Below are 10,714 nucleotides of genomic sequence, written 5' to 3' on the forward strand. Positions count from 1 at the left end.
GGAAGCACCAGAGAAACAGCTTGTACCAGCGGAAGCATCGGAGGAAGCATTGATCGTCCCGGCGGGTCCTATAACAAGGTCACGGTCTAAGAGGTTCAACCAAGCCATCAATGCAATACTTAAGGAGTTGGACAAGAAGCTAGAAGACATGACTCAAACCACATTCACCATGCTCACAGCTCAAGGTGCTCGGTAAAGGATAAAGTGTTACTTTGGTGCTCTTTTTCCCTTGGTCAAGTTTTGTCCCATTGGGTTTTCTTGACAAGGTTTTTAATGAGGCCTAAGTAACATTTTTAGACCCCTTTTGCCAGCCCAAGTCGTGGTCCAAGGTCAAATACAAAAGCCTTGGCCCATTTTCTATCTTTTCTCTTTAACAAACTTGCATTTAATGTTTTGTAATTTCCTAGACATTATGCATGAGCTAGACCTTGGAAAAGCTCTTGCATGATTTCCTAGGCCTTTATTTCTCTCCTCTATCTCGTCCACCCCTTCTCCTATAAAAAGACAATGTAACTCTTCTTTGTAAACCATCAAACATTTTAATCAAAAACTTCTTTCTACTTGTTTGATCTGAGGAGTGTGTAATATCTTCTCAACTTGTTTATTTCTTAGTGTGTCATATCTAAGATATATCCAAGCCTGTAGTCTAAGAGACTTTCACCTCTCTTGGAAGTACATCTCAATTCCCCTTCAAATCCGTTGCATTCCACCTATTTCACCTTCATCGTCGTTCATCTCTCCATTCCGCTGCATCTTCAATCCATTGATCATCATCAATCCGTCTGTTTATCTTCAAGACCTTGCAAGTGTGTTCTTGGGAGCAGATTCCTTGCCAGGAGTTTATCAGATCGGTTTATTCCAATATATACCATCTTCTTGAAAACAAAGACAACTTATTATGGCCCCATGACCTTAGGAGAAGTTTTCAATGGATTCTTTGGAGAATATGGAAAAACAGGAATGCTTTAATCTTTGAGGGTTCCTCCTTCACTCCTTTGGAGACTGTGGTAAAGATTAGAGAGGAGGTCGAGGAATGGTTTGAGGCTCAGATCGTAGTGAGAGAGGATGGGAGCTTTGAGGAAACAAACCAAACAGTTAGTGTGCAGATCTCGGTTACTATACGCAGAAGGTGGGAAAAACCTCCTTTATCTTGGCTAAAGTGTAATCTGGGTTCTTCTTGGTCAAAAAGAAATCACTTGGCAGGAGGAGCTTGGGTTCTAAGAGATGATCAAGGGAATGTACTTCTACATAGTAGGAGAGCTTTTGCGAATATAACAAGTAGAGGAGATGCAACTTTAAGGGTTTTACTTTGGGATTTGGAAAGCATGGCAAGCCATAATGTTAATAAGATCATCTTCGTCTTGCAAGATAAAGCATTAGTGGGAGCAGTTAATTCTCCAAGGTCTTGGCCAGCTTTTAAACCTCAATCGGTAGCAGTAAAAAGATCTTTAAGACCCTTTTCAGATTGGAGATTGGTAGTAGAAGTTGCTGCAGCAAACAGAGGAGCAAACCTTATTGCTCAAAGTGTCACGAAAGAATCAAAACTTCAATCCTATGTTGCTCAAGGTTATCCGGTTTGGTTTCAAGCTGTATTCCGAGAAGATTTAAGTCTCTCCTCTGTTTGATTGGCAGTTTTTTTTTTTTTTTGTATTATCCCTATTAGAGGAGAGAGTGTTCTCTGTTGGGATAACTAATGGTTGATTAGTAGATCAGTTTTGTATAGTCTCTCTAGGCATTTTGTGATGGGAGTCTAGGTTAGGCTAACTGCTTTCTCATGTTGTTGAGTTTAGCACTTGTAATTCTCGGATTCCATTGTTGGAAATTTATATATATATAATCTCAGATGACAAAAAAAAAATATAATATTTGAGATTCTAACCTCAAAATGTTAGCAGAGTTTTCTGATTCTTCTTGAAAGCAAAGTATCATTATCACAGTACATAATAAAATTACTTAACTGCCCTTTCTATTTGAAGGTTTGTTTACTCTGTTTGTAGTCTTTTTTGCTTTTATGTTATTGGACCGATGCATGTGTATGTTTTAATTTAATTTGATGTATGCTTTCTATATTATGTTTTTTTAATAAATGAGAGTCCTACCAAAAAAAAAAAAAATCTCCCAACATTTGTCAACATGAGTGTATATTAAAGTTTGGGTAAGTTGAACCATATCATATGTTTTGGCTTTTGCTTTTTGAAATCCCTAAATTTGTTAAGAGTTTTTATCCATATATTTTCCCTACTTTCAAATTTAAATTCTTTGAAAAGATTAGATAGATTAATTATTTTTGGATGTGAATTTTGTATCTATCAAAATCCAAAAAAAGTTCTCAAATTATATTCTTTAAATTTTTTAGATTGATTAGTTATTTTTGGATGTGAATTTTTTAACTACCACAATTTAGCATTTGTAATTTTGTATATTTGAATCCAATTTTAAGTTTTTTTCGGTAATGGTATGCCATGAGAGTGCATAATTGCAAATTATTTGAATTATCAAGCACACATTCAGAAAATTTGATTTACCAAATTGCATAGTTTGCAATTCTCTTTACTTTAATATATAAATGGTGCGCATAAGACATAGTTTAACCTCAGTACAATTTTGAGATTCACCTCAAAATGTCGGAGGAGCTATTTTTCTCATTCATTTTGAAAGCAAAGTATCATTTTCACATTACATAATAAAAGAAAGATAATATCTATAAAATTTACTTGTAAAATGTTTCAAAAATTGCCTATATTTTTTCACACCACATTCTAAACAAAGGTTTCCAACATAATATTAGGAAGTGATTCTAGTTATTCTCCCTAATTTAAAAATCACAGTTTGAATACATGTGATTTAAAAAAAACCCCAAAGATGTAGCTCGAGTGACTTCGTTCTGTTGCGTCAACATAACTTTTGTATGTGACTTCTCCTCTATAATGTTATCCATCCTAGGCTTGTAAATGGTTCAGAGCATGAATGCCTAAAAAAGCTGGACAGTTCGTTTTGTTATGTAATTCACCCCAAGGAGAGAGCTAAATCCCATATTCTTCTTAATCTTCCAGTTCCAGGTTTAGCTGATGAGACTTTAGCCATCTGATCTTCCATTAGTCTCTCCACTTCTGGTCCCATATCGTGGACCATTTTAACTGATTTGGAGAGACGGTTGAGCAAATTCACCAATGCAATCACCTCGTTCCGTTGCAGTTGCAGCTGTTAACTGACCTGATGATATGAATTAACTTCTCATTCAATTTGATTTCTTGGGAGGATGATTGATATTTTATCATCCTCCGGTTAGACTGGTTTGTGGGTTCACTTAATCAGCAAAAATCATAATCTTTGTCTTATGAGAGATCTCATACTATCTTCTTTGTGTAAAATAATAAAAATTAATTAGTAGAAAGCAAATGAAAATGTTTCGAGAGAAAAGATTAATAAAAGACATGTTATTCAGATGATAGGGAAGTAGAAGGCATGTACAATCTAGAGATCGACAGCCTTTTACGACACATGCACACACACACAAACAAGAAGTACAACTTATTACAAGAGTCTAGCATTTTTTTGTCACATACACCACAATTAACAGTACTCTAGGCTGTTTCAAGTGTGGCTTTAGAGCTCTTGGTGCAGAAAGTAGAACATGCCTTAGCACATTGTTCAAGGGCTCCTTTCACAATCTCACTTGCATCTAGTCACCAAAACAAACATTAGAATGGATTAATATGTTTCTTGTCCATTATTCTTACAAGAATACAATGAAAAGGAGCTTGGGGAGTTTGCTTTACCAGAGTTTTTGAGAGTGTTCATGGCACCACAAACGGAAGTTTCACACCCTAACTTGCAGTACTCATTAACAACATCACCTGAGTCAAGAAAAAGAAAAAAAGAATATTGCATCAAAAATTATAAAACCTTGAGCGATCTTTTAACAAATAACATCAAAGACATTTTCCTATTAACCTGAGTTTTCGAGAATGCCGTTTTCCCAGCCGGGAGGGCATGTATCAGATTCTTGACATCCATTCATTGAAATACAATTTTCACTGGAGAAATATCCCAACGCAAGACATATATTAAAAGCAGTTCTAGCTTTGGTGGACGGGCAGCAGGACCTTGCTTCTACTTGAATTTGTGCCATGACGAGACTCATTATGAGCAAACTGAAAATCAAAGTTGTTCCTTTCATCTTTGAATGGTTACTTGTTTTTATCACAAGATGAAGCTTGTATTGATGAAGTGCTCCTGAGACCAGACTTGCTTATATACTAGGAAAAACATTATGACGAGAATTTTAGTTAGCACATGAGAAAAGAGAAAAGTCAAGTAGTTACAAACGTGATTTTTGTGTTTCTTCCTTTCAACCTGCTCCAAACCAACTTATCTCTAACCTTTTAACGTTTGTTTGAAGCTCATAGTACTAATTTTCTTTAAATTTATATTTTGCTAGCCCATCAAAATGAAATTGTATGCTAGAAATTGTTTGGGTCTTGGCCCAAAATAGTTTGTTACTAAAACAGTTGTGTGAACCAAATGAGTATGGCTTTTATCTGTTTAATGTATATTTTTCTTTTTATCTGTTTTACCAAAATCTTTTGTATGACCTCCTCTATAATGCTATCCATCCTAGGCTTGTAAATGATTCAGAGCATGAATGCCTAAAAAAGCTGGACAGATTGTTTTTGTTATGTAATTCACCACGAGGAGACAGCTAAATCCCAAATTCTTCTTAATCTTCCAGTTCCAGGTTTAGCTGATGATACTTTAGCTATCTGATCTTCCATTAGCCTCTCCACGTCTGGTCCCATATCGTGGACCATTTTAACTGACTCGGAGAGACGGTTGAGCAAATTCACCAATGCAATCACTTCGTTCCGTTGCAGTTGCAGCTGTTGAAAAAAAGATAGGAACAACTTCAGATTCAGCTGACGCCTAAAATACAAAACGATGTGTGAATGACAAACTCACAGTCTGATGGTCTCCGTCTCCGGTTTCTTGATTTCTAACAGAGAAGAGAATTTTCAATGCTGTACCAAGTCCCTGAACCTGAAGTTTCCCCCAAAGCCGGCATTTTTCACAGCCTACACAATCCATCAGTGCACTGCATACACATACATTACTAATTAGCTGTATTACTAATTACCACACTCTCTACGTTTGCCAAAAGGAAAATTATGAGACAAACCTTATATTCCTGAATTGTTTTTGGATCTGCTGTTTCAATTCTGGTCCACTTTGACCTTGCCACAGCTTAACTTCATCAAACGGAACAGGACATGCTGTTTGTAGTTTTGGACTATACAACAACTGTTTAATCAAGGACTGTGTTTTCAGATCTTCAGCATGGTTTCCTGTGTCATACTCTGCCTGCTCCAAGTATGCTGTTGCCTGAATCAAACATTTGGAACAAGTCGTCAGTCCATAAGACTAATAGAATGATTATTTAAAGAGACATAGAAATTCCCAAAAAGAGTGAAGTTACTCACTTTTGTAACAGCACGTAACACAAATAGATAAGTGAAGTACATATTTCTAACACGATCCGGATGTCTCAGAATACGATCATACATCAGATCCATGTTCTGTCCCCACTGTATTTCAAAGAAAATACATATCAATCAAGATTCAAGATCAAAGTACATATTCATGTTGAGAAATTTGTCTATCTTTTGCTCAGAAACACAAACCTGGTTGCTTGACTCATCAAGAAGGTAATCAGCAGCTATGTGCATCGAGATTGAAGAATGAAGACCAGATATCAATTTGTACAATACCTTTTTCTCTGGACATGTCTCCCCTGATGAATCTGCAGAAACCCATATACACTTCAACACACATCATATTACAAAGCATTTGTCCCCAATACTACTATGGTGGGGAAAGAAAACTCACACTTTGGACAATTCTCTGAATATAAGGAGTCCCAAATCCTTCTAGCCGACGGTCCAGTATAACCAGTATATCTCTCAGGGTTTAACTGAAGATTGACATAAGTCATCTCACCTGTATAGGTGAGCATTCACAGTATAGCATATATTCAAAGAAGATGTCCCAAGAGCATTTTTTAGGTAACTACATACCGCTATCTGTGTCATCGTCGTCATGCGTCCATGGATTCTTGGTTTCAACCCAACCTCTGAATGCTCTGTTATCTATAGTACGGTCAACGGCTGCTTGTGGTTTTCCCTCTTGACACTTGAGATCATCAGAAGGAAGTGGCCTTTTAAACGGTTCTGAAAACTCATTCTCTGGACATTCACAGACACTGCAATCACGCAAACGACACATTCCATCGTCTGGCCAGAATGGGCAGTCACACCACAGTTTAACCTATACCCCACACATATAAAAACAGCCAGACAAAAAGTCACTAACTACACCACTGTACACAATTCCATAGCTTTTTATCGACATAATGTGATTCAAAAAGCAATCACTGACCTTAAAGTACCGGAAAAAAGGTGTAGTGACAAGATCTTGCAATAAAGGATTCAAGACCTCACTATTGAGATTGTCAACTGTTTCATAATCACAACAACAGTCTTCAACCATACCTTTGTATTTACCAGTTCCCTGCATTCAAAATTAAAAAATAAAGACTAAAAATCAAATCTTGATCCATTGAAAGATTGAATCATACAACAACATTGACAATTACACACATCTTCAATTTAAAAAGACATTGGTACATTACAGAGAAAACGTTTCAAAGCTTTGGTGTTTAAACAATGTGACCAAAAAGATTCAATTTTTATTACCATTGTGGCTAAACAATGTGATCAAAAGATTCAAACTTTTTATTACCCTGAATCCATCACAGTCACAGATATCCACAAATTTCCTCAAATACCCAATCCAGAAACACAAACAGAAAGAACACCAAAAATTGTACTTGAGCGAACCATAAAAAGTCAAAATTCCTTAAAAAATCAAAATGATAGAAAATTGAAAGCAAAAAAGATTGAGAGAATTATAAGAAGAGAGTGAAATCCAAAAACCTGAAGTGAACAGCTACAAGAATTTCGATCGGTGAAGAAGAAACCAACATTAGAAGCGGTCCTTGAGCTCACAGCAACTGCCAAAAACACGACAACCAGAGTCGCTAAAGGCCATCGCCATGTTTTCCTCTTCCCATCGCTCTCTTCTTCTTTGATTGCTCCTCTTCCCATTACGATAACGATAACGAATGGGAGAGAAATTATAACAAATCCTTTTACAATAAAATTAACCCAAAAAAAAAAAAAGACAAACGTTTTTTTAGCGTCTTCCGGGATTTCTCAAAACCCCATTGTTGTGTTTTGTGTGTTTGTGTCTGAAGATCGCCTTAAGCAAGCAAAGTCATGAAAATGCGTTATAGCTTGAGCTTCAATGCGAGACACATCTTTTTATTTTTTTTTTGACATTTCAGCGCGACGTGGGGTTTTAAATAACACGCGCTTTTGTCTTAGTCGGCGCGTGTTGGAACCAGTTTTGTTTTTATCTCGTGACGTGCATTAGCCAATAGGATGCTTTTGTTCTCGTAATGAGGTAATAAAAAAAAATTAAAAACCAAGTTCCCTTTTCAACGCCTCCCAGTCAACGACCATTCGTTTGACTAAAACGCATCTCTGCTCAACGCCGTCGTTTTCATTGTCATAAATCTCGTCTGTTTTGGGCCGAGTCGATTTGGGCTGATTGGGTTCAGATCCGGTGCCCTAAGATCGTCACACCGTACGTGTATTACAAGGCATTCGTTGTTCTGAGGCTTTATGCTGTACAGAGTGAGAGAAAGAGAGGTGTATTTTCATCGAAATACATGATACGGTGATGAGTTTGATGTCATGAGATTGGGTTGTTAAGGATTTGTTGTGTTGTTAATTACAAATACAGTCATCGTTTACATGTATGTAGCAAAAAGGTAGCTGTTATAATATGATATATACAAACATTGGGAGTAATTATATTAATTTTTCGAATAAACCTTATGGTTACGTGTTTCTTTATATATGGTTAGTAAAGGTGCTCTTAAGAAAACTGGTTTATTATTGCAATATGGATTTTGAATTGTTAAACTCAAATAGATCGAAAATTTGTCAAAGTCACTCATTTACGGCCAGAAACATTACGTACGTTAATTGATTCACCGAACCTTATCTCTATGCTTTTGAACCTTGTATTTTCTTCCTATTTATTTGATCATCCTTTTTATTATTATTATTATTGTTGTACGACAGTTAGTTAACATGGACTCTTGTGCATTTTACTCGTGCTGAAAAACTAAGTCTGAACCGATTACCGCAGAAGTCTAGTCATGTGACATGAGGAAAAAACCAATAATCAAACATTATAGCTGATAAATTTAGGGTTTTACTCTTTTTACTGTCATGTCCAGTTTTAACCGCTGAGAATTTCTATTTATACTGATACAAAATATGTTAGCTCTCCACAACTCAACTCACTCAAATCCTAGAAACACACAAAACAATCACGATGAAGAAAACTTCAGTAGTCTCTCTTCTCATCACTCTCATGTTCGCAGCATCAGTCGTCTGCATCCAAGGACAACGACAGGAAGAGGTGAAGGACAGAGACGGAAATCCAGTTAAACTCGGTGAACAATACTTCATCCAGCCTGTGAAGACGAAAAGTAACAACGGAGGTGGTCTTGTCCCAGCGGCCACTAATATACTTCCCTTTTGTCCACTTGGCATCACCCAAACACTCCTTCCGTACCAACCGGGACTACCGGCTAGCTTCAAATTACCATACGCTCTCATGGAGACCATCGTTAAGACATCTGTACCTGTAACTATCGAGTTCAAGTCAGACATCTGGCCGGTCTGCAACGAATTTTCCAAGTTCTGGGAAGTCGATGTTTCCTCATCGGCTCCCAAAGAGCCTAAGATTCTCATCGGTGGTAAACCACAAGAGAAAAATAGTTGGTTTAAGATCGAGAACGCCGGAGAAGGAGCAGGAGCAAACATTTATAAGTTGACCACCTTAACCGGGACCGTTGGAGCCACCCCAGGGGTTTGGTTAAGCGCACCACAACTAATTCTCACCAATAATGATGCTAAGACCTTACTCGTCAAATTCAAAAAGGTTGATGATGCTAATACGGCTACTACTTCTACTTCTCGGGTCGACAAGTTAGGTCTACGGATGTTCCCTTTCTACTAAAAATCATGTTATGTTTTTTTTTTGGTTAATAAAAATCATGTACGTTATGTTAAAGCCTGAGACTCGTCCATGGCCAAAATAATGGGTTGAGAAAAATAAATTATGAAGTTAATTAATACCCGCACCCATGTTCTTATTATCCATGAATAACCTAAATAAAATTATGCTTTATTTGAGGAAAAAAGACTATTAGAATTCAGACTATGAACGGGATTGTCAGACCAAGGAAATGAATAATATACAGCTTTCATAAAATCAATTATGACATAAATTTAAGAATGAATATTTCTCAAATAACATCTATATATCACAAGTAACATAAAAGTATGAAGTTAATTTTGTTTTGGACAAACGTATGAAGTTAATTAATGTGTGTTCTTCCGATAAAAAGAGGTCAAAGGATATAGTTATCTCTTGCAAATCCATGATATCAATCACGATAATAATAATTAAAAACCAATGAATAACGCATATCCAATATTAGGAGAGAAAAATAGAATGATGATTTACGAAGTGACGTCTTGTTATCATAATCATTAATTTGTTTTTTTTTTCGTATATAAACGTTAAATTAATTTTAAAATCTCATTATGGTCTTTAGTTAGCGAACTCCAAAAATCAAAATTTTGTTGAGAGAAAAAGAGGGACTGAACTTCACAAAATGGTCTCCTTGCGTACACGGTGATAAATCCGACAGTCTGATAGCCATGGTCCATCGATATGAAAGGACTGGGACTTTTTTCATTGGAAAGGTTATAAAACGCTCAAGTGGCATCGTGTTTCTTTGTGAGCAATAATATCATACGTACGGAGTCATATTGTGTTAATTAGCATATGGTCCACTATTTGTACGTATAGATTATGCAGAGTGGTCTGCATGCATATTTTATCTCTTCGATCTAGCAAGCTTTTACTCTCTTCTTTTCTTCCACTTATTGTTACTTGTCGCTTTCTGGCTATAAAATACAATTTTTGAGATTTTCTTTATTTTGATTACGACAACCAGAGTCGCTAAAGGCCATCACCCTCTTCCCCTCTTCCCCTCGCTCTCTTCTTCTTTGATTGCTCATCTTCCCATTAGGCCTGGGCAAAATACGAGACCCAAAATATTTGTATTGAAACCAAACCGAAAAACTCCGGTTTGGATCGGGTATGAATTTTCCCAAATATATTAGTTGGATCTTAATTATAAATACTTTTGGGTATCAGGTATTATCCGATCCGAACCGATACCCAATTAGTATTCATGTACATCCGAACCTATGTTGTTTATCATTTCACATATGTAATCTTTATGTGTGTTTATCAGTTGAAATTGCATTGAAAAAGAAGAAGTCGTATTTATCAGTTCTTCGTCTCCACTCTCCACTACCTATATGGCTATACCTGCGAAAGATATGTTTTTCTTTATAAATTCTATAACCCTAATCCACAATTTGAATATGGATACTTTAAATTTCTCTTCATCTCCTGAATCTCCTCTTTCAGAGACGTTAAAGACTCATTCAAAGGTAAATCCTATTGCTTAGTGAATTTAGTTAATCAATTGACACTTAAATTGTAT

General features: G+C 36.3%; 3 protein-coding genes across 3 annotated transcripts; 1 reads left to right on the forward strand and 2 right to left on the reverse strand.

The window, feature by feature from the left end:
* On the reverse strand, positions 3,420-4,240 carry LOC104700948 (thionin-2.1-like). Its single transcript, XM_010416558.2, has 3 exons — positions 3,955-4,240; positions 3,780-3,857; positions 3,420-3,682 (listed from the first exon to the last, which is right to left on the reverse strand). Exons 1-3 carry the CDS (start codon positions 4,178-4,180, stop codon positions 3,585-3,587), a joined length of 402 nt encoding a protein of 133 aa, XP_010414860.1. The 5' UTR covers positions 4,181-4,240; the 3' UTR covers positions 3,420-3,584.
* On the reverse strand, positions 4,517-7,390 carry LOC104700949 (endoplasmic reticulum oxidoreductin-1). Its single transcript, XM_010416560.2, has 9 exons — positions 6,990-7,390; positions 6,433-6,564; positions 6,072-6,321; positions 5,884-5,994; positions 5,679-5,797; positions 5,478-5,582; positions 5,177-5,379; positions 4,960-5,092; positions 4,517-4,880 (listed from the first exon to the last, which is right to left on the reverse strand). The coding sequence occupies exons 1-9, from the start codon at positions 7,158-7,160 to the stop codon at positions 4,686-4,688; spliced, it is 1,419 nt and encodes a 472-aa protein (XP_010414862.1). The 5' UTR covers positions 7,161-7,390; the 3' UTR covers positions 4,517-4,685.
* Positions 8,401-9,274, forward strand: LOC104700950 (cysteine protease inhibitor WSCP-like). The gene has a single exon (XM_010416561.2). It carries the CDS (start codon positions 8,461-8,463, stop codon positions 9,148-9,150), a length of 690 nt encoding a protein of 229 aa, XP_010414863.1. The 5' UTR covers positions 8,401-8,460; the 3' UTR covers positions 9,151-9,274.

The sequence above is a fragment of the Camelina sativa genome, chromosome 7 (assembly GCF_000633955.1).
Source record: "Camelina sativa cultivar DH55 chromosome 7, Cs, whole genome shotgun sequence".
Classification (NCBI taxonomy): domain Eukaryota; kingdom Viridiplantae; phylum Streptophyta; class Magnoliopsida; order Brassicales; family Brassicaceae; genus Camelina; species Camelina sativa.

Excerpts from the sequence above, each read along its gene's own strand:
- LOC104700949 (XM_010416560.2), bottom strand. The coding sequence starts at position 7,160 with ATGGGAAGAGGAGCAATCAAAGAAGAAGAGAGCGATGGGAAGAGGAAA. Across the intron at positions 6,322-6,432 it reads CTTTTTTCCGGTACTTTAAG|GTTAAACTGTGGTGTGACTG; the intron begins GTCAGTGATTGC and ends TGTGGGGTATAG. Across the intron at positions 5,995-6,071 it reads CGACGATGACACAGATAGCG|GTGAGATGACTTATGTCAAT; the intron begins GTATGTAGTTAC and ends TCACCTATACAG.
- LOC104700948 (XM_010416558.2), bottom strand. The coding sequence starts at position 4,180 with ATGAAAGGAACAACTTTGATTTTCAGTTTGCTCATAATGAGTCTCGTC. Across the intron at positions 3,858-3,954 it reads CGGCATTCTCGAAAACTCAG|GTGATGTTGTTAATGAGTAC; the intron begins GTTAATAGGAAA and ends TTCTTGACTCAG. Across the intron at positions 3,683-3,779 it reads GAACACTCTCAAAAACTCTG|ATGCAAGTGAGATTGTGAAA; the intron begins GTAAAGCAAACT and ends TTTGGTGACTAG.
- LOC104700950 (XM_010416561.2), top strand. The coding sequence starts at position 8,461 with ATGAAGAAAACTTCAGTAGTCTCTCTTCTCATCACTCTCATGTTCGCA.